The sequence below is a fragment of the Oncorhynchus kisutch genome, linkage group LG8, assembly GCF_002021735.2.
Source record: "Oncorhynchus kisutch isolate 150728-3 linkage group LG8, Okis_V2, whole genome shotgun sequence".
Taxonomy (NCBI): domain Eukaryota; kingdom Metazoa; phylum Chordata; class Actinopteri; order Salmoniformes; family Salmonidae; genus Oncorhynchus; species Oncorhynchus kisutch.
Window position 1 is genome coordinate 34,458,258 of NC_034181.2, and position 12,650 is coordinate 34,470,907.

At 39.5% G+C, this 12,650-nt stretch overlaps 1 protein-coding gene across 1 annotated transcript in view; it reads right to left on the reverse strand.

Moving 5' to 3' along the window:
- LOC109894892 (rasGAP-activating-like protein 1) overlaps positions 1-12,650 on the reverse strand; it is a 63,160-nt gene that overhangs the window by 40,488 nt on the left and 10,022 nt on the right. Inside the window, exons 3-5 of the mRNA XM_020488551.2 lie at positions 10,570-10,683; positions 9,761-9,822; positions 1,936-2,065 (exon numbers count right to left, since the gene is read on the reverse strand). Of these exons, the coding sequence (XP_020344140.1) occupies positions 1,936-2,065; positions 9,761-9,822; positions 10,570-10,683 (306 nt within the window). The remainder of the gene's footprint in view (positions 1-1,935; positions 2,066-9,760; positions 9,823-10,569; positions 10,684-12,650) is intronic.

Consider the following 12,650-nt stretch of genomic DNA (forward strand, 5'->3'; position numbering starts at 1 on the left):
CGGATGAAAAGGTGCCCATTGTAAACAGCCAGCTCTTCAGTCTCAGTTGCTAATATATGCATATTATTATTAGTATTGGATAGAAAACACTTTAAAGTTTCCAAAACTGTCAAAATATTGTCCCTGAGTATAACAGAACTGATATTGCAGGCGAAACCCTGAGGAAAATCAAAACAGGAAGTGGCTTCTATTTTGAAAACTCCAAGTTCCATAGCCTCCCTTTGCTGGATTTAAAAGGGATATGAACCAGATTCCTTTTCCTGTCGCTTCCTCAAGGTGTCAACAGTCTTCAGACATAGTTTCAGGCTTTTATTTAGAAAAATGAGCCAGAGCGATAACATCGCGTCAAGTGGTCACATGAGTTTTGCTCGCGCAACAGAGTTTGGATAGGTATTGCTTTTCCCTCTCCTACTGTGAAAGACATTTGCGGTTGATATATTATCGATTATATATTTTAAAAACAACCTGAGGATTGATTATAAAAAACCGTTTGACATGTTTCTGTGGACAATATGGCAACTATTAGGAATTTTCGTCTGCGTAGTCGTGACCGCTCTTTCCTGTGGATTTCTGAACATAACGCGCCAAACAAATGGAGGTATTTTGGATATAAAAATCATCTTTATGGAACAAAAGGAACATTTGTTGTGTAACTGGGAGTCTCGTGAGTGAAAACATCCGAAGATTCGTGACCAAGCTACCTGATGCTAAGTGAACTTAATGTTTTGTCGTGCGATCGATAAACTTACACAAACGCTTGGATTGCTTTCGCTGTAAAGCATCATTTCAAAATCTGTCACGACAGGTGTATTAACAAAAGGCTAAGCTGTGTTTTCCTATATTGCACTTGTGATTTCATGAATATAAATATTTGTAGTAATATTTATTGAATGTAGCTAACCGCTATTCAGAGGTTGTTGATGACACTTATCCCGTTAGTGGAATTGCAGCCATAACAAGTTAAGCAAACCAGATATCATCATTTTTTTTTTTGTTTACAGATAGCCAGGGGCACACTCCAACACTTAGACATAATTTACAAACAAAGCATTAGTTTAGTGAGTCCGTCAGATCAGAGGCAGCAGGGATGGCCACGGATGTTCTCTTGATAAGTGTGGGAATTGGAACATTTTCCTGTCCTGCTAAGCATTCAAATTGAAAGAAGTACTTTTGGGTGTCAGGGAAAATGTATGGCATAAAAAGTACATACATTTCTTTAGGAATGCAGTGAAGTAAAAGTAGTAAAAAATATAAATAGTGAAGTAAAGCACAGATAAACGACTTAAGTAGCAAAAAAATGACTTAAGTAGTCCTTTCAAGTATTTTTACTTAAGTACTTCACACCACCGGTAAAATAGATATATCCCCTAATGAGAACAGCTGTGGGGACTCTGGGATAGGCTGTCCCACCCATTCTTCAAGCTTTTGAAGAACCTCCTTCCAGAAAAGGAGCACCATGGGACAATCCCATATAGCATGCAGAAAGGTACCTACCTACCCTTGCAATTCCAGCATACATTATTTTGCAATAAACCCAATTTATTTAATCTAACAGGGGTCCAATAGTACCTATAAACAATCTTATGTGTACATTTCACCCTTGCAACCCTGGTACACCACCCTACATTGGAAACAATATTTTTCCATACATCCTCCTCAATGTCACAATTAAGATCCCTCTGCCAAATCAACCTTAAAATCTCACAATTTCCATATTATGCATTCGAGACTCTTTTATAAAACACTGAAATGGAGTGTGATATTCCTGGTAACATGAAATATTGCATGATGATCTGTCACACAGAGGATGAGCATTTTGACGACCTTTTGAGATTGAAGAAGCAGTTATATATTTCAACAAGAAGTTATATATTTGAACAAGAGACCATAACGGCTTACAGTAGCATCAATTAGGCAATAAATTGGGTGTATTACCTGGCCTCTATGAAATGGCAGCGCAGTCCTATCCTCTTGGCATCTCTGAGAAGCTCCAGACCCAGGTGGATCTCCCCCTGCACTTCCTCATCTGGGTCCACCCGGGTTAGATTCAGCCAGTTATCCAACCCTGGACACAGGGGACATTTTACAACGCATACACAATATATACAAAAGTATGTGGACATCGAATTAATGGATTCGGCTATTTCAGCCACACACGTTGCTGACAGGTGTATAAAATCTAGAACACAGCCATGCAATCTCCATAGACAAACATTGGCAGTAGAATGGCCTTACTGAAGAGCTCAGTGACTTTCAACGTGGCATCCTATTGCATAGGATGCCACCTTTCCAACAAGTCAATTCGTCAAATTTCTGCCCTGCTTGAAGTGGAAACGTCTAGAAGCAACAACGACTCAGCCACGAAGTGGTAGGCGACAAAAGCTCAAAGAACGGGACCTCAGAATGGTGAAGTGCATAGCGCGTAAAAATCACCTGTCCTTGTTTGCAATACTCACTACAGAGTTCCAAACTGCCCCTGGGAGAAACGTCAGCACAATAACTGTTCGTCGGGTGCTTCATGGGTTTCCATGGCCGAGCAGCTGCACACAAGCCTAAGATCACCATGCGCAATGCCAAGCGTTGGCTGGAGTGGTGTAAAGCTCGCCGCCATTGGACTCTGGAGCAGTGTACACGCGTTCTCTGGAGTGAAGAATCGCGCTTCACCATCTGTCAGTCTGACGGATTAATCTGGGTTTGGTGGATGCTTTTAACGCTACAATGACATTCTAGATGATTCTGTGCTTACAACTTTGTGGCAACAGTTTGGGGAAGGACTTTTCCTGTTTCTGCATGACAATGCCCCCATGCACAAAACAAACAACTTGACTGGCCTACACAGAGCCCTGACCACAACCTCATAGAACACCTTTGGGACGAATTGGAACGCCAACTGCGAGCCAGGACTAATCGCCCAACATCAGTGCCCAACCTCACTAATGTTCTTGTGACTGAATGGAAGCAAGTCTCAGCAGCAATGTTCCAACATCTAGTGGAAAGCCTTTCCAGAAGAGTGGAGACTGTTATAGCACCAAAGGGGGGGACCAACTTCATATTAATGCACATGATTTTGGAATGAGATGTTCGACAAACAGATGTACACAAACTTTTGGTCATGTAGCGTATGTATCGTTTAATAAAGCCCATCAGCAGTGTTGTAGTACACAAGACCACATATTGAGTGTCCCTGTCTTGTCTCAGGGTCGGATACCTTTTTAATCCGGTCTTGACTCGGTCTCGGACAGTGAGGACTCATATTGTCTTTCAGATACCAGCCAAGACCAGAGGAGTAAAAAAAACTCTAAATGATCAGCTCCCATTCACTCAGCGCATAAAACCACTTGGTCAGGCACACTCTTTTAAATGACACGTTGATATGTTATCTCCCATTGAAAGCTGGGCTTCCTGCTTTACTCATAGCATTGCTGTCCTTTACTTTAGTTGAAAAATATCCTCAATACCTTGTCACGCTCATCAGAATTTCCTTGATTTGCTGGTAGGGAGGAATGAGGGAAATTGTTTGAAAGTTGCATGCCCACTATTATTAGGGGAGACCGGGGGAAGTTATAACATAGTATTTTTTATCTATTATAGACCTGTTTGGATTAGTGATCATTTGTAAAGTGTCTTTCTATTTGTCCTTGGCATGTATTTTTTCACCATTCTGAATGTCTAAAGAATCCAGATGTTGTTCTGAAATATGAACACAGAAATACTGGACATTTTTAAATCTTATTATGGTGGCAATTTGACATTGGATTCTGATAAAATAATGTATATGTTGAAAGATAATGATAAAATAATTCCACTCTGAAACCTTATAACTGTATGAAATTGATTAGAATCATAAAATGATAATCTGATGATGTGTGTAGTTTTAGTCGGAATTAGGTTAAACAATGTATCTGTATAGTGGAAAAAACAGACTGTCTGAGCAAGGCGTAGCTTAGGATTTGCACTTGAATGTGGGTTCCTAGGAAAATACCGAAGAACAATTAAAACTGTGTTTGAACCGACATGGCTAGGCCTCTGAGGAACCTATGAGAGCATAGGGAGTACTTCTCAAGCTTTCCCTAATCTCGGGGGAATGGAACTGTCGGTTGGGCAGTGATACACAGTGGTGAGAACTATAGAGATAAAACTCACCTACTGTTTGTGTGTATGTATGTGCGTAGGATACCTACTGTTTGTGTGGAAGTATGTGCGTAGGATACCTACTGTTAATGTGTGGAAGTATGTGCGTAGGATACCTACTGTTTGTGTGGAAGTATGTGCGTAGGATACCTACTGTTAATGTGTGGAAGTATGTGCGTAGGATACCTACTGTTAATGTGTGGAAGTATGTGCGTAGGATACCTACTGTTAATGTGTGGAAGTATGTGCGTAGGATACCTACTGTTTGTGTAAGTATGTGCGTAGGATACCTACTGTTTGTGTGGAAGTATGTGCGTAGGATACTACTGTTTGTGTGGAAGTATGTGCGTAGGATACCTACTGTTAATGTGTGGAAGTATGTGCGTAGGATACCTACTGTTTGTGTGGAAGTATGTGCGTAGGATACCTACTGTTTGTGTGGAAGTATGTGCGTAGGATACCTACTGTTTGTGTGGAAGTATGTGCGTAGGATACCTACTGTTTGTGTGGAAGTATGTGCGCAGCTATAAAATGGATGTCTTTGTATCATGGACTTAAGAACGTTCTCTGAATAAACTACTATCTTTTTGCATAAGCTGAGTCTTTGACTAATTATTATTAAACCCATGGTCTTACAGATCTTGGGGATTGGTCAGAGCTATTGATTGTCAGTTATTATCATTGGGATTGAAAATCCGTGACAGATTCGCATTTGTCTGGTCTCGGTCTTGACTTGGTCTCAGACCACTCACCCCCCTCACAGTTTTGGTCTTGACTCGGATTTCCTTCAGTCTTGGTGTTGAATCGTTTCGCTTTAGGTGGTCTCGAACACAACACTACCCATCAGTGAAATGTAGAACAGCCAGCCCAGTACTACATCAATAATGCCTAGTGTCTCTAATGGGTAGTGCCCTGCATGGTTCTGTTATTGTGAACATTTTGTAAATCCTTAAACATCCTCATAAGTCAGACCCTGGATAAATGTCTGCTATCAGTGGAGGCTCCTCAAAGGAGGAAGGGGAGGACCATTCTCCTCTGTGAATTTCATAAAAATAAAAATAGTGAAACATTTAAAAAAGTTATCCTTTTTAGATAAAACTATACTAAATATATTCACGTCACCAAATAATTTATTAAAACACAGTTTTTCAATGAATGTGTACAGTAGGAGGACAGGATAGATGCGAGAAGGGATTATACAATGAGCAAAGTGATCATGCTGTTTGTATGTGTCTACTATCAAAGTGAACTGTGTTGGTGGGTGTGTATTTATTCCGCCAATTCTGTTGACAAAAAATCTTAAACGGAGGGCAAACGGAACGAACCAGGGATAAACGTACCTGAATTTCTCCAATAGAAGCGCTTGTTTACAACTGTTGCGACTAATGATTACACCCTAGATCAGCTAGATGCAGGCAAGAGTCTGCAACGTGATTTTGAATGTCACGGTCACCTTGATTACAAAATAAAATTCTCCAGACCTGTGCACCTGTTGTAAACTTTCATTAGTAGGCTAGGTTGTAGCAACCTCATGATGGGTATAGGGAAAATTTGAGTACAATGTAGCAGCCTAAACCTATTGATATTACATTGAACTGGGTGAACAAAACATGAGTGACAGTCATCCAATATGCTGTAATAGAAATAAGGCCATGCTCATAAAAAAATGTATCATCCTCCCTCATCTTAAACGGCATGGACCGCCACTGTCTGCTACTTACAGCGCCTTCAGAAAGTATTCATACCCCTTTTGTTGTGTTACAGCCTGAATTCAAAATGGATTGATAGATTTGTTTTCTCACCCATCTAAACACAATAATCAATAATGACAAAATGAAAACATGTTTTTTTAAATGTTTGCAAATGTATTTTGAAAAAAAAGAAAAAAAGAAAGAAAAAATAAAATTAAATACAGATCTCATTTACATAAGTATTAAAATCTAATTTTATTTGTCACCTGCTTCATAAACAACAGGTGTAGACCAACAGTGAAATGCTTACTTACTGGCCCTAGTAAAGAACAAGAAGGGCCGCACACGGTTTTAATGACAACGTTTCAATCCGAAACGGATCTTCGTCAGGTCAAACCAACAAAGTTTCACCTCACATGACCATTACGCACATGCCACATGGTGGGTGCAAAAACAATCTGTGTATCTCTATTAATTTGATATCAATGAGATGGGCACATGTAGTAGTTACAGAAAATCATATATATTTACAAAATGACCAAGTAGGAGACCTGGAAGGCAAGACAACTCAAAGTGGCATACTGTATTCATGTAAGTAATGGTCTGATATGAAACTCTTGGTTCAGACTTACTGGCCCTTCCCAACAATACAGAGACAAAAAAAACTGAAATAGTAGAAAAAATAGAAACAAGGAATAAATACCCAATGATTAACGATAACTTGGCCATATACACGTGGTACCAGTACTGAGTCAATGTGCAGGGGTACGAGGTAAACGAGGTAGATATGTACATATAGGTAAGGATAAAGTGACACGGTAAAGGGATAGATAATAAACAGTAACAGCAGAGTACGTGATGAGTCAAAAGAGATGAGTGCAAATATGGTCAATGCAGATATTCTGGGTAGCTATTGATTAACTATTTAACAAACTTTTTAGCAGTCGTATAGCTTGGGTATAGAAGCTGTTCAGGGTCCTGATAGTCCCAGACTTGGTGAGTCGATGCCGCTTGCCGTGCGGTAGCAGAGAGAACAGTCTATGACTTGGGTGGCTGGAGTCTAACCATTTTTAGGGCATTCCTCTGACACCGCCTGGTATAGAGGTCCTGGATGGCAGGGAGCTCGGCCCCACTGATGTACTACCCTCTGTAGCACCTTGCGGTCGGATGCCAAATAGTTGCCATACCAAGCAGTGATGCAGCCAGTCAAGATGCTCTCAATGGTGCAGCTGTTAAGTCAATACTTTGAGGACTTTGAGGAAGCACCTTTGGCAGCGATACAGCTGCAAGTTTTTCTGGGTAAGTCTCTAAGACAGGGCCAATTTTTTTCTTGAGCAAATGGTCGGATGGCCAGAACAAGAATTACAAATAATTTGTAGACTGCAAATTGACCGCAAGAAGCCAAAAACAAATATAATATTTGATTGAAACATAATAATTTCAAATCTTGCTTAAATTTGTATATGATAACATCTCTCTATTATGCGTGGAAATATTTGGGAACAAATTAAAATCACTTGGAGCTGAATGTGTTTGTACAGTTTTTTTTTATGTCCAACAATGAAAATTCAACAATAACGGGCCAAATTCATTGGGGAACCCTTCTCTAAAAAGCTTTCCACACCTGGATTGTGCAACATTTGCCCATTATTCTTTTCAAAATTCTTCAAGCGCTGTCAAATTGGTTGTTGATCATTGCTAGACAACCATTTTCAGGTCTTGCCATATATTTTCAAGTAGATTTAAAATTGTAACTTGGTCACTCAGGACCATTCCCTGTCTTCTTGGTTAGCAACTCCAGTGTAGATTTGACCTTGTGTTTTAGGTTACTGTCATGCAGAAAGGTGAATTTGTCTCCAAGTGTCTGGTGGAAAGCAGACTGAACCAGATTTTCCTCTAGGATTTTGCCTGTGCTTAGCTCCATTCGGTTTATTTTTTTATCCTGAAAAACTCCCCAGTCCTTAACGATTACAAGCATACCCATAACATGATGTAGCCACCACTATGCTTGAAAATATGGAGAGTAGTACTCAGTAATGTGTTGTATTGGATTTGCCCCAAACATAACACTTTGTCACATTTTTTGCAATATTACTTTAGTGCCTTGTTGCAAACAGGATGCATGTTTTGAAACATTTTATTCTGTACAGGCTTCTTTCTTTTCACTCTGTCAATTAGGTTAGTATTGTATTAACTACAATGTTGTTGATCCATCCTCCATCACAGCCATTAAACTCTGCAACTGTTTTAAAGTCACCAATGGACTCATGGTGAAATTCTTGAGCGGTTTCCTTCCTCTCCGGCAACTCAGTTAGGAAGGATGCCTGCGTCTTTGTAGTGACTGGGTGTATTGATATACCATCCAAAGTGTAATTAATAACTTCATCATGCTCAAAGGGATATTCAATGTCTGCTTTTTTATTTTTATCCATCTACCAATAGGTGCCCTTCTTCGGCGAGACATTGGATAACCTCCCTGGCATTTGTGGTTGAATCTGTGTTTGAAATTCACTGCTCGACTGAGGGACCTTACAGATAAATGTATGTGTGGGGTACAGAGATGAGGTAGTCATTCAAAGATCATAAACCCTATTATTGCACACAGAGTGAGTCCATGCAACTTATTGACTTGTTAAGCAAATTTTTTGTTCTGATATTATTTACGCTTACCATAAAAAAGGGGTTGAATACAAGACATTTCTGCTTTTCATTTTAATTCATTTGTAAGAATTAATAAAACATAATTCCACTTGACCATTATAGGGTATTGTGTGTAGGCCAGTGACAAAAATAACACATTTAATCCAGTTTAAATTCAGGCTGTAACACAACAAAATGTTTAAAAAGTCAACAGGTGTGAATACTTTCTGAAGGTACAGGACATCAAAAGACAAGAGGATCCTTTTGTGTGTAATAATATGGGCACTGCTGCTGACATTTCTGGTTGAGATACAAGGTGGCGAGGGCAGTAACTTCAGTTTCACAGCCAAAAGAGGAGAGAATTCCTAAGATCCTGTGAAGGAGTTGTTGACTCAGTGGCAACATGTTGCAGTGAATCACAGGACTGAATGCAGAATGTTCCCAGGAGAGGACTGGTATCAGAGACTAACTAACAGAAAAGGTTTCACATTTAGTTTTATGTAGCGATAAAACACATTCAAAGTAACAATATATTTCTAACCAACACACTTGTGTTTTTTTTCTTCTTCAGGGTTTTATACCTAGTTGCCATGCATAAGAAAAAGCAGTGCAAGGATATACCGTTTGCTAGAAATTCAAACTAATTCCCACGTTAAAAGCCACTGTAGGAGAGCCAGGTGTACTGTGGTGAAGAAAGCCACAGGCTGACAGTTTTAAAAGCTTTGGCTGATTCTCACAGACTACAGTGGCATTTCAGACATAAAGGACAGCTGCACTGTACAATGAATGATCCTGGAGTTGATGTAAACCCTGATTCAAAGAGAAATCCTGCAAAAATGTAACTGTGTACAGGTCGTTCCCTCTGCCTGTAGCCTGTCCAATGAAATGAGAGCATGTTGCTCAGAGACAAATCAGAAGAAAAAAAAAGAGGTGGACAGCGTGTGAGCAAATAAACAAGCATAAGTCAGAAAATACATCTCTAAATTAACCCATGGATGAGTGAGAATACACTGGCAATATTTCCCAGCAAGAGGACCTAAAAAAGGCCCAGCTCCTCAATTACAGTGACCTACATGGTAGAGCCTTACTCAGAGTCATGGGAATAACCCCTCTCTGGTGACCCTCTTTTGGCTTGCCCTCTTTAGCATGGCATAGGCAGAGAAGAAGACCCACAGATAAACCGCAGCAATGAAAAGCATTTAGAATTGTTTCTGTGCTGGTAGTTTTTCCCCATCATGACGGTGCCACCCTTTAATTTAAAGACACCAACAGTATTGTGGCATAGTGATCAGGTATACCTTTAGCCTGGGCCCCGATGGCGTCTTTGCTCAGCAATATCTTTCCAATGACGTCATCATGGCTAGGGCAAAAAATAGAGAATTTTAATACCACAATACCATATTCATAAAAACATATTATAGAAAATACAGATACGCTGTCTAAAATTGACCCTGCTTCTCACAGCAGGAAAACAATCCAGCAACAAGAGGAAATGTGAATTATAATTAGTGGATATTTTTGTAGGGGCTGATATATTTATCAGTGGGGCAAATCAAGTCTGAAATTTTAAAGTGGAAATTACTAACTTTAGAAGCCTCTTTAAACCTTGAATACACCTCAATTTGCATTTCCTGCTACACAGGAAAATGATCTGTGACAACAGAGTGACCAAATTAAGATAGCCAATCTGAAGAGAACTTCATGAGATATTTCTCAAAAAATAACTTAATATCCTATAGAGTCCCCTGATATAACAGCTAAAATATATTCAGAAAATGACGAGACCGTTGATCAGGACAGGAAGGAAAATACTGAGGTTGTCTTTCATTTTTCATCTGCGTGTTGGTGTTTGTTTATTCAAAGCATGCAGGTTTTTCCAAAACACACATCCATGGCTCCTAACCCAGTCTGTCTAGGTAACAAAACTCTCAAATCACAGCCTCTGCTAAACAAGCAAATACAATCATGAACATCTTACATTACAAAACTTTGAGACTTTTACAGGTTATATAGATATAACTTGTTTATACACCATTATCAACTCGTTTGTTGACACACTACAACAATTCTCTGAATTATCTTTGACAGCTGTTGAAGACCATCTTACCCAATAGTGTCCTCATCCATGACATAGAAGGAGAGTGAGTGGAACCCCGTTGGGAGGTGCAGTGTGTATTCTTCTCCCCAGAAAGGGTTAAGATTCTTCCACACTGTGGCTGTCCTGCAAGGAAAGGTTGCAAATAATTGTGACAGTAACCTCAGAAAGTACTGTATGGCCCTTATTTCTTATTTATAACAATATACTCTGTCGTCATGGATGTCAGTAACAATGAAAGATGACCATTTAGAATGAGGGTTGTGTGGGGAATGTTGTGATGTGTTGAAAGTAATGAAACACAGTGACAGAATGATGATGCAATAACTTCAAAAGGTGGTGTATAGCGTAACAAAATACAAGTCTACATGCAATCATTCTTAAATCAACCTTTTCATTCTGAAACATTAACTACTGCAGATGCTCGAACCATAAACTGGAGATTGCAAACGTGCTGTCTAGACATGATATTGAGGAATGACATCTGCATCATGTCCTCTATGCCAATGGGTAGCTGGAAGGTCTATTTTCATCAGTAATGTGCATCCCTTTATTATAATGACACTGCTTTTCCAGACACCATTAGCCCACAGCAGGGTCAAAGCACCATGATGCTGACAACGAGCCAGCCAGAGACTGATGCAGATCTCTGCAGTCAGTCAACCCTCCAACTCATCTCATTATGGGAGAGCAAACAACAAAATTAAAAGACAAAACAAACTCATCTTATCAACTTGAAACACTTCAGTTTGTCAGGAAGTAGAAACGTTGGGATCTGGTCTGAGGGAGGTATCAGGAGTCTTGATTAGCCAACTCGTTAGTGGTTCCACATAAGGACAAATCGACCCAACAGTTCTTATAGAGGGGACTCATACACGGTCCTTAAATGACAATAAATTAAACATATGGGAAATGTATATACACAGAGTAGACTTGTGTGCAGGCGCATAACTTGCAATATTAGAAACACACCATGATTAGTTTGATGGATTGGTAAAAATGTCCCCACTGTAAAGCGCCATGGCAGCTACTGGCTATGTGCCTTTGCACCACAGACTCAGTTCCTAATTTTATGATTGGATCCCCCGCTGCCAAATATGCTTTTTTGTTGTGCAGGTCCCCAGAGGCAGCCGGCTGTTCGGTAAGCGCAGCAATGCGCACACACAGTATAGGATACAAGCGAACGTTCCAAAATGGCAATTAGCTGGAACACACTGCTCTAAAAAGCGCACCACACATGCGAGCGGTTTCATGTGACAGAGATGAAAATATCTGTTTGGAATTGAGAGAGAGGGGAGATCTAAAGATGCAACAACTACCATGGGTTGCTAATATAACCATGATTATGTCTTTGGCTGCTGGGCAATGAAAGAAAGTTGATTTGCAAACCAATACATTATAGAAATGCTGGTATCAATGGCATAAGGAAGCGTTTATAAAATGATTCCCTCAACATTTCTATGGTCTGATTTGGCTAATATGAAACAAAATAAGACATGCCTCATAAAATGCCATAAAACCTCCAGGTTATTAAACGATTAAGTTAATGGTTAAATTGTTTTGAAATGCTGACTTCCTCCACTCAGATTGCAAAGTGGGTGATGTGGCTTTCTCTCCACTCTTTTGACCATTTTCTCTGAACAAACTGTGCCTCGATTATGTCAACAGAATCAGGCCTTTAGACGTTAATTATACTACATTATATTTGTCAAATATGACTGGTGTTTAGTCTATATTTATGTAATTAAAAGTTTGGCTACATTTTATGGTTCCCCCCTCATGTCAGCATCAGTGTGGACATATCACCTAGGCTACACTTTGAGATTTAGGCAAATTATATACAGTCAAAGGTTTGGGCACACCTTCTCATTCAAGGGTTTCTTTATTTGTACTATTTTCTACATTGTAGAATAACAGTAAAGACATCAAAACTATGAAATAACACATATGGAATCATGTAGTAACCAAAAAAGTAGCCACCCTTTGCCTTGATGACAGCTTTGCGGACTCTTGGCATTCTATCAACCAGCTTCATGAGATAGTCACCTGGAATAAATTTTAATTAACAGGTATGCTTTGTTAAAAGTTAATTT